General features: G+C 33.4%; 5 protein-coding genes across 5 annotated transcripts; 2 read left to right on the top strand and 3 right to left on the bottom strand.

Annotated features, from left to right (window-relative positions):
- Positions 1 to 270: 270 nt before the first annotated feature.
- Positions 271 to 3,633, bottom strand: LOTGIDRAFT_153023 (hypothetical protein; the record flags this gene model as incomplete). The annotated part of the gene is made up of 6 exons (XM_009053507.1): positions 271 to 318; positions 786 to 941; positions 1,310 to 1,402; positions 2,212 to 2,313; positions 2,909 to 3,025; positions 3,625 to 3,633. The coding sequence occupies 6 exons, from the start codon at positions 3,631 to 3,633 to the stop codon at positions 271 to 273; spliced, it is 525 nt and encodes a 174-aa protein (XP_009051755.1).
- A 675-nt stretch (positions 3,634 to 4,308) lies between these two features.
- On the bottom strand, positions 4,309 to 5,833 carry LOTGIDRAFT_153022 (hypothetical protein; the record flags this gene model as incomplete). Its single annotated transcript, XM_009053506.1, has 4 exons — positions 4,309 to 4,320; positions 4,733 to 4,814; positions 5,270 to 5,382; positions 5,690 to 5,833. 4 exons carry the CDS (start codon positions 5,831 to 5,833, stop codon positions 4,309 to 4,311), a joined length of 351 nt encoding a protein of 116 aa, XP_009051754.1.
- Positions 5,834 to 8,862: 3,029 nt separating this feature from the next.
- Positions 8,863 to 16,442, top strand: LOTGIDRAFT_153021 (hypothetical protein; the record flags this gene model as incomplete). The annotated part of the gene is made up of 8 exons (XM_009053505.1): positions 8,863 to 8,892; positions 8,952 to 8,996; positions 9,332 to 9,472; positions 9,872 to 9,888; positions 12,927 to 13,195; positions 14,029 to 14,162; positions 15,028 to 15,149; positions 16,142 to 16,442. The coding sequence occupies 8 exons, from the start codon at positions 8,863 to 8,865 to the stop codon at positions 16,440 to 16,442; spliced, it is 1,059 nt and encodes a 352-aa protein (XP_009051753.1).
- A 1,727-nt stretch (positions 16,443 to 18,169) lies between these two features.
- On the bottom strand, positions 18,170 to 21,089 carry LOTGIDRAFT_153020 (hypothetical protein; the record flags this gene model as incomplete). The annotated part of the gene is made up of 5 exons (XM_009053504.1): positions 18,170 to 18,321; positions 18,731 to 19,165; positions 19,601 to 19,879; positions 20,504 to 20,797; positions 21,029 to 21,089. The coding sequence occupies 5 exons, from the start codon at positions 21,087 to 21,089 to the stop codon at positions 18,170 to 18,172; spliced, it is 1,221 nt and encodes a 406-aa protein (XP_009051752.1).
- Positions 21,090 to 23,465: 2,376 nt separating this feature from the next.
- LOTGIDRAFT_153019 (hypothetical protein) lies at positions 23,466 to 23,993 on the top strand (the record flags this gene model as incomplete). The annotated part of the gene is made up of 2 exons (XM_009053503.1): positions 23,466 to 23,757; positions 23,794 to 23,993. The coding sequence occupies 2 exons, from the start codon at positions 23,466 to 23,468 to the stop codon at positions 23,991 to 23,993; spliced, it is 492 nt and encodes a 163-aa protein (XP_009051751.1).
- Between the last annotated feature and the right edge of the window lie 744 nt (positions 23,994 to 24,737).

The raw sequence follows: 24,737 nt of genomic DNA, 5'->3' as shown, positions 1-24,737 counted from the left end.
TATTTTTGGGTCATCATTGCCTAAGATAATTTTGTACATCAAGCCACACTAATTACAAAGGAAATGTGAGAGGGAGTGTGTTCATAAAAACTGGAGTTCTGACTAAATCCTACAATGGTTTTTGTTTACATTGTCAAGTTTATCTTCCTTTGTTATTTATTCATCTCAGCAGAATTATCATTGTTTTATAGTTTTATGAACCAAATTTGGTTATAATATGTAAAAAAAATAATGGAAACAAACAAAACACTTGAATTCGATTTTGTTTTATTAACCCACACCTTCCTGTATAAAATACACACATTCTTGAGGTACTGCCTGAAATATACAGAAAAATATTCATATTATTTTATGTGATAAACAGCAACAAGTTCTATAGGACTTACTATAATATTAAGTTATATTTTTGGTCAAAAGTAGTATGTTCAATGCTATGAACCATTTTTCATCTAAGCTGATCAAGGTAATATCTCCAGTTGTATATTTCATAGATTGCTGTCTTATTATTGGAATAATCCAAGAAAAGTGGTGAAAGCTATAGTTAACTATCCACAAAAACTAATATTTCTATGAACTTTTCTTCAAAAAATATCTTGAACCACATTTCATTCTGTAGGTATCAATAATATCAACAAAGAACAAACTTAACTGGTATAAATCAGTAAAGATATTCATGCCTATCCATGTACGGTACACTACCTAAAGATTATAGTAGACTGATCATCTTCATGTTATCAATCGTACACAGATGAGCATAATTTGCTTGACTCTAACTTGTTACCAACCTGCATGGAACTTTTGATCAGAACTATTTTTCTCTCTAAAGAGTTTGACTGTTGATTTAATTCTATCATTATTCTAGTGTGTGGTATATGAGACCAGGCTCGTCCTAAACTAGGCACAGCATTACTACCTTCAGTATATACCACATTATTAGTTATCTACAAAAATAACAATGTGATTTAACATTGCTTTAGTAATGCTTATTCAATAGCATGAAATGTCCTACTTTTCAACTTTTGAGAGACATAAATTATAACAATCATAGCCTGTAGCACACAGGCCTTTTTTTGCAGCAATGAAAATCTTCATTCATTCAAAATTCATCAATAAGTTTAGCTTAAGCATGTTTCTTCTACAGATTATATAGTGCTTTAACCTCAAATATGCCAGTTTTGAGGTGATTCCAATTTAAAAGGGTTTCACTGTACAATGAGAAGTACTCTATGTATTGTCATGATGAAATCCAGGGTCTCTCATTGTGATCTATGCCATACGGAGAGTATCATATATTTAAAGCAGAACTTACCAAAACAGTTGTAGAATATTGAACAGCTAAATATTTCAACTTCTGTCCTAACTTGACTAGTAAACCATATCCTACAGAAGAGACAGTGACTTTCTATAAGGGATAAGACAATATTTCCAGAAGGAATAGTATGGATATGGGAATGGGTTTGAAAAAACAAAATCAGACTAAATCTACATATATGTACGCCAGCTATGAAAGTGTATACATATTCTAATGCTAGTTTTTTTTAATTTACGACACACAAGTTTGGATCTTTATTTTAGAAAGTGATATAGATGCCTGTAATTCAGTTAAAGCTCCTGGCAAAATGAATAATTCTACTATTTTGGAAAATTTTTAATACAAAAATATGAAAGTTTACCATCAATTTGATTGCCTCCTAATATAGGATAAATAACACTAGCTATACAGTCTACTATTATCAGTTTTCGTTTTTTACTGTCTTCTTTCTGAAAAGTCGATACGGACACAAATGTTCTGGACCAGAAAGTAGAGTTAGATAGTACAGTTAGACATGTACATGTATTCACAATTAAAGATGTTGTTAATGTTCCATACTGATTATAATTTTCAAACCTTTATTTTAATATTAATAATCAGTAGAGGTAATTCATTTAATATGGCATCACATAGATTCAAATATGTCTATTCACCACATCTAAAATATTCGATATTTTAATACATAAGAACACTATTATGGATATACTTTCTTTAATTTCTGCAACGTTTCAATTCACATACAGGAATCTTTATCAAGCGCATAGATAAATAATTCAATATTTCTTCCATGTTTCATTAAACCAACTAAAAGAATCTAAGTGCTAGGATTAGAAATAGTGTTAGAAGTTAAAAACATAGTACATCCTAGAAATGATTCATATATCAGATTTACAATATACCTTAGTTTGAAGTAATGTGATAATTTCTTCTAAAAATTCAAATATTTCAAATATATCAGAACAAACTTTATGTTGGATAGAAGATAACAAACTTTCTATATTCTGAAAATACAAAAAACAACCTTATTTTTAATCATAATTCACTAATAAATCTAAAACACAATAACAAGATTTGATAGTGGTTGACATTTAACTTTCAGAATTACTGGCCGTGGCATCTGAATTTTTCATACCTTGATGAGGATTCAATCCCACTGCATCTAATCACCTAGAACTAAAAGATGGCAATCCAACACACTACTGACTGAGTTATTCCACTGCAAAGTTTTGAGTAGTTAATGAGTTGTAATTTTCATGCATATTTGTAAATTCTGTGGCATCTACATTTTTCCATTATTTAAATGAAACTGAGAGTGCCAAGTTAAATTTATCTGCTAGTGAACATTAGATAAATACTAACTTATAAATACTTAAAATGATGAAATTGAGTTTTACATGCCTGTTTTGGCTAGTGAGGACAGACTATGCCGTACAGTATGCAATGAGTGAAATTCTGTGGGGATAGCAGCATTAGCCTATCTTGTTTGATTTCAAATTGTCAAGAGATCTTTTACATGCACATCCTGAAGCACACATTGCCTAAGTCTTGAATGGTGAGTTGACAACCCCAGATGTAGAGTGACGAAAGGTATCTTACCTCACACTGTTTACCTAGTAATTCATGTATTCTGGATGCACTAAAGCTACATGATGTATCTATATAATACACACTGTATCCATTCTTTAAGGCTGTACATACACAACTCATACAAAACTATAAGAAATGTTTTCATATAGATTGGTGCAAATCAGCTCAGCTTCAATATGTTTGAAGGGACTGGTGCGCCATTTTGGAAGGTTGATTTGAGTCTTGAAAATATGTAAATAGTCTTCAGAAGTATTAGAAATGTACGACAATAGCATAATTCCTTCAAAAAAATTCCCAAACTTAAAATGACGAGTCTGATAATTCTGGACACCTGTTGATTTGAAGGCTCTAGATTTTAGTGTATACCATGGTGTTCATAAAGTTTAGCAAAATTAAACTACAAAACTATAATGCCCCTTTCAATCATTGCAGGATAATTATGGTTATTTAGATTACTTGCACAAAAATTGTTCTAAATGCCACAAGGGGTAAAAAATGTATCTGTATAGTGTACATATATTTATGTGTTGTAATGTTTTTCACATGGAACAAGCGTCTAGTCGTTCGGATGGGACAATAAACCGAGGCCTCGTGTGCTACAGGCTGTGCACGTTAAAGATCCCTCATTTTTTTTGTAATGTTTTTCAAAAGTACACTATGAACACATAGTCACAAATACTACCAATCAAAATAAATCTGTTCACCCTGTTCTATCTTCTCTATACCTTATCCATTGGTGAGCTTTTGTTCAACTCACTAATGTGATCTTATAACCCTGATCATTCTTACTTTTTCCTATCTTTTTATTCATTAAGTCCTAAGTTTTCAAAGTGAAAGGACTGTTTCAGTGCTTTTAGATTTCATAAAGTTTTGGAGGGAACTTGTATCTCCAAGTTTCAGTTTTGCCATTCATATTTAATGGATTGTTTATAGATATATGGATTTAGTATAGTTAGGAATTAAATCAGTCTGTATTAAAGGTATGTTGTATTTCATGTTTTAAATTCTGCTTTTGTAAGTGTTTGCAAGTTTGGTGTTAGTTTTATATAAGCAAAGTGTATGACAGCCATCTTTAATTTTCAAAATTATTGCATGTAGTTCCATTGTGCACATATTTAAGTTCAGCTGTGGCAATTGTTATCATAGCAAAAGTAGTGTAGTAATTAATTGGTTCTTCTAAGTTATGATATTTCATCGTATCTTAAACCCCAACTTCTGGATATGTATTTTTATATTGTTACTGTATATTTAATATTTAATTATTTATATTAAGCATGTACGATTAAAGTGACATTAGATATAGTAAGTTTGTATTTTTAAGAATTAGCATAGTTGTAATATGTTATTTTATTCTCTGATTGTTATAATAAAGTTTATGAAAATCGAACTGTATGAGTTCTATATTAAATCTACGTCCAACCCTACAACATAATGAACAATAAAACAATTTGAAAAAATCTAACCATGTACCAGAATGACATTGGATAATCAAATTTCATTTCCTAAAGTTTTTCAAATGAATTTTTCATCACTTGAATATCGGAGTTGGATTATTATACTGATAGTGAACAAGCAAGTTTTTCAATTGATTAAGAAAAATTAGCCAATTGTTTGAACAAACAATATTAAATCAACAAACAACAAACAAACATAATAAAGTACCTAAAAGGAAATAGGCTGAAGATTCGATTAAAAACAATGCACCTTACGGTTCTAAAAATTACAGTTTTTCTTATTCTGCATTTCATGACATGGATAGCCTCCCATTTACCATTACAAATTTAGCACTAGTCAAAAGTTTCTGTGAAACTATCATATAAAAGATTTACTGACCTGAGTTTTACCAGTAGCAATCCCTCCACAAATCTCAGTTAACTCCCCTTCCTGTATTCCACCTTCTAATAATTCATCTAACCTTGAATATATTAACATACCTTGTTCAGTAGTGTTTCTATAGTGGGGAGGCGGGCTGGCCTGCCTCACCTAATGTTCCTAGAAACTGACCTTGACTTTGCTTTACTACCTAAGACACAAATGTTGAATAAGAAATCATCTTAAAAATAGTATACAGCAAAGAGACATGGAAAGCTAAGAATGATTTTAAAATGTTTCCTTAAATAGATGTTCCTAGTATGTACCAAAGTACCATAAAACTAAGCAATTATCCAAAAATCTTAAAATTAAGTTCAATGGATTTATCTGATTATACTGAGATTCTGTTGGGGGCTTATAGTTATGACACCAGCTAAGTCCACTGATTATCATATACTCTTATCGGTATATTATCTTTTGTTTGAAAATCTAATTATTTTGTGCATTCTAAGAGGTAGTATTCCTTTTAGACGTGCACTTTGCCATGGAACAACTCACCTTTCAGAGCCTGTAGATATAATTTTCCTCTCAAAACCCTGATAGAGATCAAACCCATTTTCAACTGTGGCAGAAAACTTCTTATGAAGTTCTTTCTTTAAACAAATCAAGTCCTATTAATATAAGGCAATGTATATTTTGATTAAAATTGATAGTAGTAGATTGTGGATACAACAAAAATTAGAAAGGCATACTGCAAACATGCTTTTACCAAATGAGCATGCATGGCTCGCCTATCTAGAATAAAATTATTGTCTGAGCAAGATCGTTGGAATATCGGATTTTGATCATTTTAATTCAAGTGAATTTGAATTAAGTCTTCAAAACAGTACTGATAATCTTAGAATGAATAACGATATGATATATTGGCTGCCCTACTTTTTTTTTAATAAGAGGTTGATTGATTTCTTGATAGTTTACTTTCACTTTCTCATATATTTTCTTCAAGATTTCTTCCTCATCATGAATTAAAAATTCGGTGACAGTAGAAAAACCGTGATCTTTTAAGACAGAGACAACATTTTGTAAATGATCTGGTACTAGATTTGGTCGTAGCAGCGACATATTATCTTAAATAAAAAGAAGAACATAAATTGATTAAGTTGGTAAACTGATCTTGTTATACCTTTTCGCTCTCAAGAGTAGAGAGCAAATCAAGGGAGATAATTTTTGACAAACAGGACTCACTCCACTAATTCATTTGCCATCTCTTCCCATGTTAAAACACGAAATTCAACCTTCTATAACTTTTTCCAGAAATCTCGTTGAAAGCTTTCCAACATGTCGAATGAAAGCCTGACCAATTCTCAATGTCTCCTAAAAAAGTCATTATATGATGACCATGAAAATTTTGAGCTACTAAAATTGAAAGTAGACTACTACCGGTTATATTCATCCGCTAGAGTTTGGCACTTCACAAAACGACTATTTTTAGAATTAGCCTTCCGCCTTTAAGTCTCTCATCATCTCACCAAATCTGAAAGATAATGCAATTTCAGGCATCAAATTCCAAATCTAGACCAAATTTTACTCAAAAAGAGGCAGGCAAAAACCCCAAAAGGGAGAGAGAAAGAAGATTTCTACAATCATTTGCATAAAATGTTTTAGTGGAGTGAGTCCATAACATCAACGAATAGAGCTCTAAATAGAATGTAAGTATGTTTCAAAGCATGATTACTTTTATTGCGCCAAGTTTGGCAAAAATATTGAAATTTTATTTGAAATGTCAAAATTTTCATGATATCCACAAAATATAATATTACGTATTTGATACGGCACTTGTTCAGGTTGTTTAAAGTAACTGTGGTCTGAATTTCAAAAGTTAGTTCTCACCCTTCAACTGAGACGGATCAGTTTCATTTGTTACGTTTACAATGTTGTATAAAAATAGCTTGCGAGGCAAAGTAACAGACTCCCACCATCAGCTGTAACAGCTGTCAAAAATGATAACAAAGTCTTTACTGACTGGCGACGGCAATAAGGTATACGTCCACATTTCCATGTGGGCGTATAAAAACTATAAAATAGCTTTTTATCACGTGTTAGGTAGTGTTAAGAAGTATCTTATATCAAACAAAAGTATAATAACATGGTGGCATTTTGTTCACCATATTGATCATTCAATGTCAAAACAATCCACCCACATTAATTGCAGGTGTATCTTATCACATATTTTATTCTCTATTTATTACCGCAGCCGTAGGGTAGATGAGTATTGGTCAGTCATACTCATGGATTAACTTTTATTAAGGCAAATTTTCCCTTATAATACAAATGATATATTCCTTCTTCAGGCCTTAAAATACATGAATTAGATGAGTAAATAAACTGGCTCTAAAACGTTTGATAGTTAAGTCGTCGGATTTATCTTAGTCATCTGAAAGCACTACACGTCACTCTATGGATGTAAATTGTATTTTGTAGATCATTGTACCAGAATATCCTTCTGATCATAGAACTGTAATATCAAAGGTGGCCTAATATTAACATGCGTAGACTTTATCGAATCAAGGTGGTATTTACAATCTTAACTTTTCTTCTGATTTTGTATACTTTCATTCAACAGAATGGGATTAGCAGCAAGAAAAAGGTGAGACCTATCGTCAACCCTTTTTCGGGGGGGCAAGCTATCTTTCAGTTAAAGTCAATTATATTCTGAAGTGGGCCACATTTGCAGGATAATTTGGAAGCTCCAAGCCTGAAGGTCCAGGGTTCATTCTAGGTTTAGGTCAATTAAGATATATACCTGCAGGTTTTTAAACATCAACTCCAAACCTGATGCAGGGGAGTCGCTGTGGCTCAGTGAGTTAGATGCCTAAAGGTCTGGGGTTCAATCTCAGCATAGGTCGAGATTATCCCTTCCGATTTTCAACTCGGTTTCGCGGCAGTGAATCAGGTCAAATGGACAACATGGAAAACATGGAGGCCCTGTGTGCTAAAGGCTGTGCATCCCTCGACAGTTTGAAATAAAAAAAGAGATGGCTAATGCCGCTGTCCTGGCAAAATTTCATTCATTGCACACTACACAGTATTACAAATCTTTATTAGCCAATCAGGTGCAGAAAAGTAGGATGTAAAACTCCAGTCATGTCATTTCCCTACCTGATGCAAAAAACACAGTGTGATTCATCATTTTTGGGAACATTAAATTGAGACCCTGTGTGCGTATGGTAAAGGTCTCTTGCCAGTTGAAATAGAAAACATGTACTAGTAAAATTTCTTTTGTTGTGCATTAGCCAGTCTTCATTTGGATAGTCAGGTGCAAAAAAAGTGTATTCAAAAAATTGCAAGCTACCAACTGATTAATATTTGATTAAACTGAATCATTATTGAAAATATTCAGTTTATTTTTAAATTTATAAATAATTGATCAAGTAAACAGTGCCTCACTATTAGATATCTTTTATGTGTTCAGCTAGTAGCACATCAAGCCATAGGAATTTTTTATTTTATGTGTTTTTGAGAGTGATTTCTCATCACCAATTGATATCCATTTTTGTCTATGTTATAAAGTTATATTTTTGTTTCAGTTACCAAGGATAATGCAAGTTCATGTAGGTGTATAATTTATGTAATTTTAATTTGAGATATACATAGTGTTTGGAAATTACAGCCCTTTCTTCCACAGCCTAAACGAAAATAGATATGGACAAAAACTTTGGACAAACTCCCCTTTATCCAAGCACTTCGGTAATTTCTCTTCGTGGGACGTTTAAACTTGGTTTTCCATCGTTGTTCACTGGTTTTCAAAGTATTTCCTGTCCTCTAAAATTTTGTTATTTGACCTTGTGGAAAAGACATATAATATTCTAGCTGTGGAGAAACCAGTGAAGAGAGAGAAATAGCAAATGGTATTTCTAGTTTGAGAAGGGATAACTCTATTTTCATTTAGTTTAATCCGCCTATTTATTCAAGGCCCCCAAAAATCCTCAAAATGCTGATTGTTGCTCTTTAAAAATATTAGATACACAAGAATTACTACAATAATGTGAAAATACAACTGCTGTATTTTTAATGTTATTAAACTAAATTATAAAAGGAAGGTTTATTAGAGCCATTTTGTCTTGATAAAATTTTATATTTACACCAAATAAATGCCAGAAAGGTTAAGACTAGTAGAAGAGGTACAAAAGCAGAATTAAAATATTTTATTGATATACAATAATATTACTTTTCTATTTAGATATATTCTTCCAAGTTTAACAGTGAACAGAAGCCACCTCTACAGGTAATAATACAGTCAAAATGTTCTCTATATCAATACTGTTGAATTTTTCTACACAAAAAACCTTTTAGAACATAAATCTGACTATAAGGTAAAAATCAACAGATTTGGCCTATTGATCTTTGGAGACCAGTTGAAGCCAACAACTGTGGTTCATTCTGAAAAATCTTTTTGCTGCCTGGTGATATTTTCCATATATTGCACACTGCATGGTGTTTGCTGTTCTGTAGTAGACTATACCAGACCTCCTATTACAAAGGCTGTTAACGATAATATTCGTGATAACAACTCACGAATCTCCAAAGAATTTTTGTAGAATGAGCCATTTCATTTTTCAGCTGTTTCTTCATTCAGTGAAGGATTTTGTTGTTTTTTTGATTGAACCCAAAGTATTATTGTCAATAGTTAAAGAGGAATATGATATCACCAGTAAGGTCTATACATTTGGTATGCGAGCTGATAAAGGACATACATTAAATGTAAGTTTAAAAATAACTATTTGGAATAATAACTACAGGTTGTAAGATATTGTCACTCTTCAATTAAAACAGAATATAAACAACCATAAAATTTTATATCTATATTTGTTAATTTTTCATTATTCTTTATGAGACGAGCAAAGTTTCAAGTTGAGCACTTATAACACTCTCCCTATCTATGAAGGATCCACGTTCAATTAGCCTCAAGAACTTCAGTGAATATTATGAAAATATATAATGAAAATTAAATTCAGTATTATGAATACAGTGAAGAGTATCGATGCTGATGCTTTACAACTTCTAATACCCAAAGACTGAATTGGTCAACTAGGCCTATAATTTTCTATTGGTCTATTTGTTAGTATTATAACATGTTCCTGATTGTCTTTATTTTACTAGAGTTCTAATATATTTAAGTAAGTATGAGCTATTAAGATTTTTCTGCTTCCAATGTAGCGCTCAAATGTAAAACAAGACATCTTCTGGCTAGTAAATTCATATATAAAAGGATACATTTTTGGCTCAAAAATATTTCCTCTTCCAGTGGAATTCTATATCTAAGAATTGGCCTAAAGGCAAAAAATTTTAGCCATATTTTTTTTCTAAATTATAGAAAAGGAAAATAGTATAAATTTCTTGTAAACGCATAAACCATATTTCCACAAAAACTGGATTGAAATATGTATCAAAATTGATTAGCGTTTGAGATGAGCTCCATTGCAAGCAATTGGTTTGTTTACTTGCTTTTTTTCCTTTTTTTATATGCCCACATGAAATGGGGGGCATATATTGCCGTCACCCATGTCCGCCCGTCCACAATTGCTCGTAAACACTGTACAAGACACAATTCTTGCCCTCAATTTTTAGCTTGTAAACACTCTTGAAGGCACAATTCTTGACGAATTTTGATGAAACTTGGCGTGAGTGTTCATTATAACCCAAGTGTGAAGCCTATTGAAAATCAGAAAAAATATTTAGTAGGAGTTACTGCCCCTGTTCTTGAGAATGCGTTCAATTTTTAGCTTGTGTACACTCGGGAAGGCACAATTCTTGATGAATTTTGAATGTTCATTATCACCCAAGGATAAACACTATCGAAAATCAGAAAAATCGAAAAATATTTAGTATCAGTTATTGCCCTTGTTCTTGAGAATGTGTTCAATATTTAGTTCGTAAACATTCTAGAAGGCTCAATTCTTGACAGATATTGACGAAACTTGATGAAATCGTTTATTATCACCCATGGATGAAGAAAAAAAAATCAAAAAATGTTCCATAGGAGTTATTGACCTCATTCTTGAAAATGTGTTCAATTTTCAGCTTGATAACATTTAAGAAAGCACAATAGGTTGTAAACTCTTTAAAAGGCACCATTCTTTCTGGATTTTGACAAATATTGTTCAAAAGAACTGTATGACTTCAGGTTGAATATTTCATACTAGTGATTGTTAATGTACTTAAATTTTTATTTAAAATCAAAGCTGCCAGTGGGCCTATATCATCTTGCCTGGCAAGCTATCTTTTGGTTTTGTTACTGATGGTTAAATTAAATGTAGTTAATTGTAATATTTATTATTAGTTATATTTCACAGTGTTTAACTTTTTTTTATCTTGTTACTTTTATTAAACTAACAGCAACTTAAAGTCGCTCTTCTATTTCTTTCGAGTGATTCATAGGTCAATATTTTGCTCAAATTTATGAAAACTGTACACTAGAATCTAGAGAAATGTGTCCCTTAAAAGGATACTTCCTCTTATAATGGACATAAGATTCAAAGTCTCAAATTTGTGTAATATTCATCAGTTGGACTTACCAGGTGCCATGAGTAAAGAATAGAATCTATATATTAGACGATATATCTGATAAACTATATAATTATTGGAACCCGCTTCCAAGTATGTTACTTCGTTTAATAGATTATTACATAGTTTATTGATTTATTGCATTATAAAGGGATTCTAATTGTTTTAAAAAAAATACATGGTCGTTGGTCTTCTAATGAAGTGGTGGATTATCAGTCGTTAATTAAATTAAAAGTTGTAAGGGGGCATTATTGTGGTGCATATCAAAGGTGGTATTTAAGTGAAGGTGGTCGCATGAGCAGGATTCATGGTAAATTTTTAAAGGGGCATTCTTCTTTTTTTTCGTAGGTCAAAAATGTGTTTCTTATTTATTAAAACTATAATAGAGAATCTAGATAATGTGTCCCTTCATAAACTATACAAATCTTGCCATTGATTTTTTAATGCTAAAACCAGTTAAAATGTTTACGTAAACTTATGTTTTTTTTGGTAGTTTTTAGAAAACCACAGTATGGATTTAAGCAAAATAAAGGCCTATTGTAGAGATGTGTGTCCTACAAATTCTAAAAGGTTTCAACTAATGATACTGAGTCTTTATGAGGCTCAACACCAAAATTACTTTAAGCTGCTTACTTAACAATTAGTACACTCTGTTTTCAATTAACCCTTTTAAAACAAATTCAGTTTGATCAAGTAGATATTTAGAAGTAAATAGCATTCCTTAGAAATATTTCAGGTATAATTTATGACAGTTTTGATGATGAAAATTTTGCATATTGCCCCTTAAATTAGTAGTAAAGTATTGTCTAGCAAGAACCATCATTATGATCATGACCATTTTTTTCATTGAATAAAAGATACATAACCACTGAATATTTCACATTCCAGCTGATGGAGTTTCATGTTTCAAAATTTAGATGTCATCACTTAATCACATTAACGATATATTATTGATCATAGAACCTGAATGTGAGACAGTCTATACTTAAATGGAATATTTTTACTGAATTGCATGATAACTGGATTTTAGATTTTGAGTCCTGAAAGTGATACAGATAGTTATAATTAGACGACAATATGCTTGAAGGGTGATTCCTTGATGCTGGCAAGATGAATGTGGACTGATACCATATTATATGTATAGTCCTTTTCAATTATTGGCAAACAGCAGTCAACCTATTTTATTTTTCAATTTCAGTTGTCTGTCTTGGATGAATTGAAAAATCATGGGTTCAATGTATTCCCAGTGGATTCAAAGGAGAATGACTTATCTCATGTGATCTTGTATCACCAGTCCAGTCTGCTTTTAGTTCATTTGATTATGTTTCATGAGAAATGGAAGGGCTTTATAAAAAGTGAAAGCCTACTGGTGTCATCCTTTCCCAGTTGGCTTCCACATACCAGACTGAATTTTGGAGAATCTGCATATGGATATAATAGGTAGTTGATCTATTTATCTTTTTATAATGTGAAATTAGGTTATTGTACCCCACAGTGATTAATGACTTTGTATCCCAAACATAAAATTTGAAAAAATTAGAATTGAGCAATCAATAATTCATATTTGGAAGATCAAAAATTACAAAAAAAGATCAGATGAAAAGTTGGATACGTCAACTTTCCATGACAGACTATTTCTATATCTTTGCAGATTAGAGCTAGCTAAGGTCCATTTGAATAATGATAATTTAACCCTTTATATGCCAGCCAATGTGGGTCGCTTTGTTGACGAAGAAATTCCAGAATCGACCTTCATAGAATGCGATAACAGAAGGGTTAATTTGTTTTATGATTCTTACCCTGACTACAAAGTGTACTACAGAAATTTTCACTACAAGGCATCCATACTATTACATGATTTAAAACAAGCAATGGATGATGCAGGAATAAAATTTTGGCTGGAAGGTGGAACACTGCTAGGTATTAGTATTATTATCTTCACAATATCAATATATTACGAACTTCATTTTATACTTTATAACTTTAGACTATTGTCACTTCATGGACTGATATTAGGCTACCCCTGACCTGTAGCACTGTTGCTTAGGCATCTTCCCAATGTCAAGTTAATACGAACTCTGTTTAATACCTTGACTTAAAAAGGCACTTTCATTTGTAAGTTTGCATTGGAAGTTTGTCAATGCAACAATTTGATTGGATTGTACAGCTTTTGACAGAAGTTTGTATATGAAGCAATCAATTGGATTGTAAGGTTTTTGTAAATCAGTCACTCATTGAATTCATGTCACGTGAGTGGAGTATTTTCACTGTCTTCGTTTCTCTGTATCAGAATCAAATTCCTATTTTTAGTTTGTCTGTAATAAAAAAAAATCAGAGTATAACCTTAACTTGAGATGACTGTTTAGAGTTAATTGTTGAATCTTTGTGAGGTTCTAGAGCACAGTCGGTTAGAGCGTTGGTTCTATACATGACGTCATTTGCTTGGTTACGCCGAGCGAATGGCGGCTGTGGGTGTGTGAAAGACCGATGACGGATAGGCCTAATCCTTGAAGATCAATGCCAAGAGGCTTGGACAAGGACTAGCTAGTAGAAAGGATCCTTAACTTTGAACCTAAGTTGTTATCCCTGTAAAATATAGTTGTTTCTTTCTTTCTTTTTGTCTCAATTTAGCCTAGGCCTACCATTTTCACCAATTTTGTGTGTTAAGAGCTGTATAGGTTAAAGATCATGAGGCATAAAGAGCTCGAGAATCAGAAGTATCGTATTTTAAGTTACATTTGATTTTTATATAGGATGGTATCGACAATGTGATCTTATTCATAATACTCGTGATATGGACATTGAAATATATGCTAAACATTATAAACCAACAATGAAAAAATCTTTAGGATCACACGACTTGTACTTGATTCGAGAGTTGGGAAAGGTAGGTATATTTTTACAGTTTGATAGGACTAAGTACCAAATATTAACTGTCAGTTTTGTCTGATATATATTTATGAGGTCAAGTTTGATTTGACAATCAAATGTAAAAGCATGTCAAATTTGGTTTGTAAATACAATAGAGAATTCTGTTTTCATCTGATCTTGATGAAACTAAGTATTCATATTGAAATTTTGAACTATTGAAATATTGTGAACTACAAATGCATTCATTTTTATACGCCCACATGAAATAGGGGGTATATTGGCATCGCCCATGTCTGTTCGTCTGTCCGTCTACAATTGCTCGAAAACACTCTAGGAGGCACAATGAACCCTATTGAAAATCAGAAGAATCGAAAAATATTCAGTATGAGTTATTGTATTTGTTCTTGAAATGCTTTTAAACACTGTAGAAGGCACAATTCTTGACTGATTTTGATGAAATTTGGTTAGATTGTTTGTAATCATTCAAGGATGAACCCTATTGAAAATCAGAAAAATTTATTATTGCCCTTGTTCTTGACAACGCATTCAATTTTAGCTGGTAAACATTCTACTAAATAATTGACAAATTTGAGAAAATCTGGTGTGAGTGTTTGTAATCACCCAAGGATGAACAGATATGTAAAGAGTTATTGCCTTTGTTCTTTGAAACGCTTGTAAGCTTGTAAAACATTAGAAGGCACTATTCTCGACTGATTTTGACGAAACTTGGTATCACATAAAGAAATGTCTGACTAAAGGTTGAATATTTCATTCTGTTACTGTACTGCCAAATATTTTTGTTTAAAATCAAACCTGCCAATGGGTGTATATAAACTTGTCTGGCAAACTATCTTGTTTGATGTGATTTTTTTTTTCACTAGTTGCAAGACAGTTTTGAGATGACGTTTAAGAAATATTCTATTCGATTAGATGTGTTTTGTCTTTATGAAGGAAAAGATGACAATTGGACAGGAGCAGTGGGTGGAAATGGTACAAAATACAGGTGAGTCATTTAGTGCTTGCAGGACATATTGGTGAAATTATACACACAATCGTAAATAAGTCGGCCATTCTTGCTACGCCTGACAATAACTGTAAGACAATGAATGCCGTAGATACGAATGATTGTAAACTGTGACAAGACATGTCACAATACGCTTAACAAATCTATACTTCACAATACCATACATACTAGACAAGCATGTTTACACAAATAACTCAACGTTATCCAAATGCATGAAATGTCTGATTCGTCAGTGGAGACAATGATTAACAATTTGTATTGTTATCAAGAAACAGTTCCTACATGAGTTGATTTGATTGATTAAAACTAGCCTCATGAGAATGGTTCTTTGGTAGAAAACCTGTTAGATTACAATTCAGACAAAAAAATATTAAAAAAGAGGTATAAAAGAAGTAATTTAATGCAGACAATACATAAATGAAGGTCCCAGTTATATAAAAGAGTAGGCTAATGCTCTAGTCCAGACAAAATTTCTGTCAAGCTACTTGGCATTATCAGGAACAAAATAGTGAGCTTATAATGTCAAACAAACTCATTGCATATCCTCTTTTTTTATTAGCCCATATGAAATGGGAGGCGTATATTGACGACTCCCATGTCCCTCCCTCCCTCCGTCAGTCAGAAGGCACAATTCATATTGGATTTTTGACGAAACTTTGTGTGAGTGTTTGTAATCACCCAAGGATGAACAAAATCAAAAAAATCAAAAAGTATTTGGTATGAGTTATTGTACATGTTCATGAAAACACTTTCACATTTTGGCTTGTAAAGACTTAAATGCATGATCCTTGCCAGATTTTGACAAAACTTATAATATTATATAGTATTGCCCTTAAAAGTTCAAAAGAAGTTTATGAATAAGGTTGAATATTTCATACTGGTGATTGTTACTGTACTGCTAAATATTTTTATTCATAATCAAAGCTGCAATGGGCATATATTACCTTGCCTGGCAAGCTATCTTTTTTTAGGTTTATGATACCTAAAATTCAATTATGTTGGGGTGAATTGCTTGGAGTTCCTGTCCGTGTTCCTTGCAACACGTTTGAATTTGTAAAAAAAGTATATGGTGATGATTGGAATAAAACAGCAGAAAACTGGATATGGGATGAAAGCCCCAAAAATTTAATAGTGGTGGGGGAATACTCTGGAGAAGAAATGGATAAGTACAATGTTTCAATGGAATCCTACATAGATATCATAAAGGATTGGTTTCGCAGTATCTTTATTGAGATTTATTATTTCTTTTTTTTCCTGAATCTGACCCCCTAGTCCCAATTCTTACTGTGAAAATTTTAATTAGATATCAAAATCCGTTCCAGTAAAACTGTAAAAGAAAAAACATTTGCATAGATTATACACCGAAAATTGTATTATCAAAAGTTCCCGTTGAAAATTGGTAGTTCGTTGTGTTTTGTTCTTTCAAATAAGGGACTCATTACTTATAGTAAAAACCATAATGCATAATGTCATTGCATTTGTGTGCATCGAATATTTAATTGGTCTGGCGGTAACAACCAAGCTTTCATATAACATCAATTGATTAAACAAAATGTTAATAAATATGACAAGTTCGAGTCGAAATGTGATAATTTATGTTTGAAATTGTCAAAAGATCAAGTGTTTGTGTGTATTGTACATTAGGAAGTGTTTCAAAGAAGAGAACGGAGCCACGTAGATTAGGTAGAGTGCAGTCAGGATGATAGTGTCAGGAATGAATGTGTAAATTTGAAATTTTTAATGTCTATTAAATTTACAATTATATTTATTTCATTTTTCAACAAATGTTCCTCATTGATTTTTTTACAAAATGCATTCCAGGCATATTGTTCATGCAAAATTTGGTAACATTCATGCTATAGCTGATACATGTATTTCAAAATTCATATGAGTGTATATTAATCATAAATCATATAAAACATAAGCTTATTAATGTTACTATTGGCCCTAATTGGAATAAGCCCTATGTTAACTTTGTTATCAATGTATCAACACAAAATAGTTATTACAAGGCCTAAACACTTTAACTGATAATATAATATTTATCAAAGAATTTCAATATTATTATGTTTTTAATCTGATTAGAAAATTTTGTTTTGTTGTTGTATTTACTGATTTGTTTTTGTATTTTTTGTATTGGCTGCTTTGTTTTTGTGGGTATCTGCTGAAGAACATTGCCTATAGCACAGGGTACAACTATCTTTTTTTTTAAACTAGTCACTTTTGTTGACACTAAATTTTGTGTTATATTTTTATAGCAAATTTTAAGTTGTATAATATTTTGTTGTATGTTTGTTTTGTCATTTTAGATACTTTAGCTGCTAATTTTAGTAAAATGTATTATGACGCTGTTATATTATCAATTTGCACCATTCTAAGTAAGATTGAGTGATTCTTCTTAATTATGTCACTATTGCAAAAGGTATATTTGATATAGCCTTTAAGGAACTTCACAATAGTGACGTCATCACAAACTGATCAGTGGTTGGGAGATGAAAAATGAGATTAATAAACAGCCAATATGGGAGAAAGGAAAAAGATGGAGAAAGAAAGCCTTTGATTTACATGAATAGAACTTGCTCCTAGGTGGTACCATACTATAATATATTCAAAGTGCATAAAATGCATGATATACGTCTACACACACATTCAATTTATGTTTTTCAAAGGCTTCCTCCCTCCATCATGTAACCAGGATAACCAGTCTTTTTCCCTTTTTCCATTTCTTATTCTTGGACATTTTAGGGAATTCCCGTATCCCCAACTGTCCGCCACTGTTCAAGTGTTCCATATTGACATTGTGCCTTATATTTAGTGGACCTAAATGAATTTGTGCCTAATTGGCGATGAAATTGTGCCGAATAGTAATAATGTGCCTAATTGAAGTTGTACCTAAGTCACTGTGCCTAAACGCTGTGCCTACATGACCTGTGTCTAAATCAGTGTGTTTAAAGTACCGTGTCTAACCGACTTGTGCTTAAAATAGGCAGTGACTATTGTTAATAATTCCCCATATTTTCATAATTTTCTGACGAATCTGAAAACGCCGAATCATTATAGTTTGATGTAGAACTGCCCATGTAAGGCGTACCTTGTGGCACCGGAGGAGGGGGTGTTTGTGGTACACTCTTTGGTGTCAAATAATCATCGCCTGCAAAACACAAGAAATTAATTATTTGTAAAATGACATTTGAAGTCTGTGTGTCAAGTAACCCCGTTTCAGCAATTTGAAAGTTAATAGATGGTGTACCCCCACATCATTTCCAACAAATGTACAAAGAACATGATTTGTATCCCAGTTTGCCCTAAAAGATGTGTCATAAAAATAGTTCAAGGGAGAACTCTCTCTCCATGGGAGGCTTCCACAGAACTGCTACATCAATGGCTGTTGTGGGGATATTCGGACGAACTCCTGTAATATGCAACATGGCGATACCTGTTATCATTAAACAAGAAGGAACAGCAAATCTTCCTTATCATTATCCGAAAAAGGCGCGAGAACTTGAAGTAAAACTACTAGTACTAGTAGTTGAGTAAAGATGCTATTATAGCCTACTAACCGTTGGATTTGATCTTTTTTATCATCATTACAGCTATAAATATAACTATACACACTAAAATACCACTTACGGCACCAATAACTATACCAATATACCAACTGAACGGTGGATCAGAATCCTTAGATTTTACAACCAATTCGAAATCTATCAAAATCTTCTTACTTTCAGAGGACAGTTCCGCAGTGTAAGTACCGACGTCTTGTTTTTGTACAGAATAGATGGTCATTTCCATGGAATTTGATGTCTGTCCAGAATTTTTCTTGATTCTGTAGTCGGTAAGGAACTTGAGATCTGTTATCATACTGCTCATACGCCTATACCATGTTATGTTGGTGGGTTTCCTATCACCAGCAAACAAAACTCTGAACACGGCATCTTGGCCTAATTCCACTTCTATTGTTTTATCCATTTCATCCTCCAACACTATAGTTTCACCTGAAACAATATCATTGAAATGTCGGTCGCAAAAAAATACATAGGATTCTATCAAAACACGACATGAAAAAATTATCGCCTGAGTACACAACAGTTTCTTGATGGTTCATAACAATTATTGTGCAATCTCCAATAGTTTCGAAATGCCCTACAGCAGTATATTGGTGCCCTAGACCCAGGTAATGAATTTTTGAAAATTGTTTCATCTGGGTCAGGAAGTAAAGCAGCAATGTTATATCGGAAAAATATTACATACACGTCGGGTCCAAACCCATATTCATCATCTGAAAGATATTTTGTTGAGTACAGGCTTAAATTTACGATCATCCGTCATTGATAACTTTCAGAAGAAGACAATTTTTGGCCATCTTAATTGTACCTATAATTTGTACTCATTACAAAATTTCAGCAAATTATGACCAAAAAGTAACTTACATCGAACTGTCAAATTAAAGGACCCAACGCATGGGAAACTGGCACCATTTTCTACCGAATAGAGGAAAGTATCAACATTATCTCGACAGGATGTTTGAATTCCTATTGAAGCATTGTTAATGTGTGTATTTTTAAACTCTTCTATTTTAATAACTCCTCTGCGATTACTGCTCCAAGTAATTGTATATGGTATTGTGCTGTTTATCCCAACAGTTACTGTAGCTGTAGACTGGAGATTTAAATTTTCCGGATAATTAAAATAGAAAATCTGTGGACTTTCTGAAAAATAAAGAGTTGCTTTACTCAAAGCAATTGCCTCTCCCGTCCTCTTTCGGCTGCAGAAAAGAGACTAGCCCGGCTTTGTGGCCTGTGACTCCCCACCCACATACTGAATTTTTTGGGCCTATTATCGCCTATTATTTCCTAGAAAAGCCTGTTCCCGTTATAGTTAGATCATATTGAGTGAAATTATCGCCTAGCTTTGCTCTTACTTAAAACATTGCGCTAGGTGTCAGTCAGAATCATACGAAAATTGAAATAACGCACACGAACGTAGTTCACAACTATTTTGGATCTCTTCTTCGACTTAATAAGTCGAATTTTTAAAAGGCTTCATTATTTCAACAAAGCCTGATCGAACGTCACATATAAAGCCATTTCTAAGCTCTTTTAAAAAAATCCACTTATTAAAAGATTCAAAAGTGTTATTTCCATAATCAATTTTCGTAGGTTCGTGAGTCAGGATGTAACGTGATTGTGAAATTCTTAACCATTAAGTGAACCATGGAAAATTTAGCCAATGCCGCTTGGATGGAACAAAAGTGTGCCAGGTTCTAACAATCTTTAGAACTGTGGTAACAGTAGTCTTGAGCCCATTGCTTCTAAGATACGCATCTGACATACCTGTATGATCAAAGCTATAAGTTTTTTCTTGGTCACTATGGCGGCACGTCCAATTGGCACTTGTTTCTTTCCATTCTATAATATCTGTTTTATGCATTTTAACCGCCATTTTTTTATTTTCATTGTCAATTTCATAACGGTAGAGATCATCTTGAATTTTACACTCGCCGGCTCGATATGGGGCTTCACAACTGAACACCGTTAACCCGTTATAAATCCATTTTACGTGTTCTTTTATTTCGTCGAAGCCACATTTTATTTCATAAGGTTCTTTATAACGCACAGTTATAGAACCTGAAAGATTTTCAAGAAACATCTGTGAAACGTATGCCATACATTGAACCAATACAAAAAAGTTTCAAATTTACACAATATGGATGTGGATAAAAAGGTAATTTTATAATGCTTACCCTTGTTGAATATCTGATGCCTCTATTTCACAAGAAAATATAACAAGAAGTCCTTATCTATCAAATAGTTATATTCCTTGGTACTTCCCCACTAAAAAGATATAATATAACTTACTGTCAGCCCAATAAACCTGATTGGCAATTAATCCACTGATTAGCAGCAATTTAGTAAACATTTTATCCAGTAGATATGAACATCAAACAATAGACCTTCATATTGAAATGTCATGCGATTTTGATTGTTTTGTTATTGAAGTACATTATCATGCCATTGTTATAAAAATACAAAAAAAATTTATGCAGTAAAGCTCTTAATGAAGTGTAAGTCCGATTTTCTTTTTTGACATGCCAATTTTACAGACTACTTTCTTAACATCTATAAACTGTGTATTCAAGAAACATGTATTTTATTTCTGTGCATATATTAATTTTTCGCCAATAGATTTCTTTACTTACCTGACCCAAGCCATTGGAATGTCACACCATATATGTTTGGTGTCAGCAATCTTGTCCTTGTCTAGTGGCATAAATTGCAACACTCAAATTTTCTTTATTTACAAAGGAAAACCTTTCTTTATTTAAAGAATGTATATTTTACAATTATATTTATAGATCACAGGTGGATTTAAATTGTTACAAAACTACGTTTGGTAGATTTTGTGTAGATGTAATACAGTCAAGAATCATTGATGGAAGTGTTAAGGATGTCTGGATTGTTTCATTTGTTTCTTCATTTATTTAAAGAACATCCATTTTATTATTAAATGAATTTTTTGTTTTCTACTTCACATCAATGGATGTTATTAATTAAACAATATATTTTCTAATGCTTTTTTTAAATGAATTCTGCTTAGCCATATTTTGCATGGATAAACTCTGATATGATTATTTGAAGAGGAAGAGGGAGAGTATGGGAGACCAAATTAATGTAAAGTTGTTTGAGCAAAAAGTCATGACATAAGAAAAAAAGTGTGTTAAGAGATTGGTGCTGAACAGCATGTCTGAAATAATTAATGGGATTAAAAGTTACCACAGACTGATATATAATTCTTTCTCTTTGCGACTGAAAACATGGCGAAGCCATCCCATAATAATCACCATAAATACTGACGACCGTGCCGAAATTCATTCACTGAGTCAGTGATTTTTGTCGTATTTCACTGGCTTTTATGGTGATTAGTACACATCTGTTCACATAGGCTTACGATTTTAATTTAGACCACACAATTTGAGCTTAGAGTTGGCTTATATTATAGAGAAATTCGTAGATATCGGCAGTAGGTAGGTAGGTAGATGACAAGTTAACGTTCGCTTCCAGCGGATGCTGATATCGCAAACTGATATCGGCAGTCTTCCACAAACAATAATATTGATCGCTTGCCATGTTGACATTATTAACTCATCACCTGTTAGTCACATGACAATTTGGCGACAATTCATTGGTTTGCATAATTATGTTGGTCATGACCTTATAAGGAAATTTTGAATCGCTACGCTTCGGTAAAGAGTCTGTTTTTGATTCCTTCGCCACATAAAAAGTCCGTTTTTCGAAATTCATTTTCGTTCAATCGCACAGCTTTAGAAAAGTGGTCAGTTAGTAGTTTTGATATGTTTTCGCACCATTAAATTCATCCTTGAATTTCATCATTTCATGGAGAGGGGTAAACAACTTGTGAACGAAAACCCTTTAGACTGCTCAGTCCACGTCCTACTACATTCGATCCTTATATTTATATTCGGTAGTGTTCAGGAATCTATCACGGTACTTTTAAGGATTAAATAATTGCCATAATATAGTTAAACCTTTCATTATTGTCAGAAAAATCCTCAAGGATTGCTTTGAATACCAATAATAACCCATGCGCGTTGTGTTCGCCGACTGAGAAAGTCGCGCTTGGTTACCCGCACACGGTGTGCCATCGGCTACGAGTAGTCAAAAATACCAAACACGATAGATATTTTCCACACGACCGCGAGTGGCCAAATGCACACTAAAAATTACCCGCACACGAAGCGCTACTAGTCGAGCGTAATTAGCGCTGCGCCATTTTCTCTTCGTGTGCGGGCGCCTAATGCAGTAACGACTAACGCCGTGACCTACATAGAGACTACTTTACACGTCGATCCCCAAGAACTCCCCACTCTCCTGAATTTTAAACATGGAGAAACATTCTCTCAAAATGGATCGTCCATCCTCTGAAGTTCCCAGTGACGATTTAAATGAGAGGGATTCGAGTTTCTCTTTAGTCAGCTATCCGATGATTTACGCACCCTCAACTCTTCTCTACACGAAGTAATAAGTACTGTTTCTTCCAACACGGAATCTCAACATGAACGTATCCGGTCCAACAACAACTCGCTCCATGAAGCTCTTCAAGTTTCATCCAACTCTGTTTTATCTGAAATAAGGTCACATCGTCTGGACGGTTCTTTCGATCGCGGAGACAGTTCCAGGTCGAAATTGCCTCCTACCACCACACCTTATTTCGTACCCACCACCGTCTCTGCAGGCATTTGCTTCAACGCCCAAGTCCAATCATAATTCTATAGAAATGAATTCCTTAGTCCAAACAATCCGGTCATGGGACCATAATCATCAACCAAAATTTGAACAAAAATCATGGTCTATTTGTGATGAAACCCAAACCGACACACTCGCAGCACCACAGGCAACCTTTAATCCAAATACCATACCAGGGTATAGTGGTTCTCAAACAAGACCTAGTGATCAGAATGGTTTATTAACCCGTTCTGATGTACCTCACCTAAAATTACCGACTTTGGATGGGTCCGGTGAATGGGATGCATTTACACTTCCTTTTACTCGTGCAGCAAACCGAAATGGTTATAACGATTAACAAAAATTGGATCGCTTTATAGAATGCACTAGAGGCGCTGCTGCCAAATTCATCACCACCTTGCCACAGGAAATTATCGGAGATTATAACCAGTTGATGAAACACATGCAAAGCCAATTTGGAAGGAAAAATCCACCATCCACAGCTCGTAAGAAGTTATCTGAACTTCGACAGAAAGCTGAATCCAACGACGAATTCGCGGAGGAAGTTATAGACGCTTAGTAACACTTGCATATGGTAATGTCACATCAATTGAATTACAAGAGGAATTGGCTGCTGAGGCATTCCTCAAGGGCGATAAGAATTCGAAGGCATATGAAGTCCTTAATCGCAACCCCAAGTCTGTTGCTGAAGCTGTGGATTTTGTCACCCAATTAGAACATAATTATCGAGCAACTATATGACGGGAAAATGATCGTATTATGGTTTGACACCAAGGAACTATTAGAAGCTCAGCTTACCTATCAAGAAAGCATGGCTAATCTGGTGAGATTGGTAAGTAAACTCGATAAATACCAGCATATTCCGCCAGCTGGACATAGTCTACCAGTTGATACTACCCTTCGCCCTGTATCTAATCCAGGTCACCCAGTCCTAAGCGATCCTCAAGAGCTGACTCAGACAACCGAATTCTGAAAATCAGCGACAACTTTGTCCGATCAGTCATAGTCCCTGTGACTGTCAACGACGGAACTACAGATGGAGTGCTGACGGCACTTTTATTTCATTTGCCTTTGCAGACAAGCTTGGCATTGTGCATTCACATAATAGGGTTGCTAGACTACAAAACGCTGAAAGTGGGAAGGAGATGACAGCTTATGTGTACGTTTAAGCAAAATTTACTTTTGTTTTCGATTGGTTTATTGGAGTTGCTCCTATTACAGATGACATTCTAATAGGCATGGGCATTTTACAAGAGTTTGGTGGAATTATTTTGGCCAAACAAGGTGATTTACTCTTTAAAGG

The sequence above is a fragment of the Lottia gigantea genome, assembly GCF_000327385.1.
Source record: "Lottia gigantea unplaced genomic scaffold LOTGIsca_2, whole genome shotgun sequence".
In the NCBI taxonomy this organism is placed as follows: Eukaryota; Metazoa; Mollusca; class Gastropoda; family Lottiidae; genus Lottia; species Lottia gigantea.
This window is presented reverse-complemented; position numbering and strand designations above follow the sequence as displayed.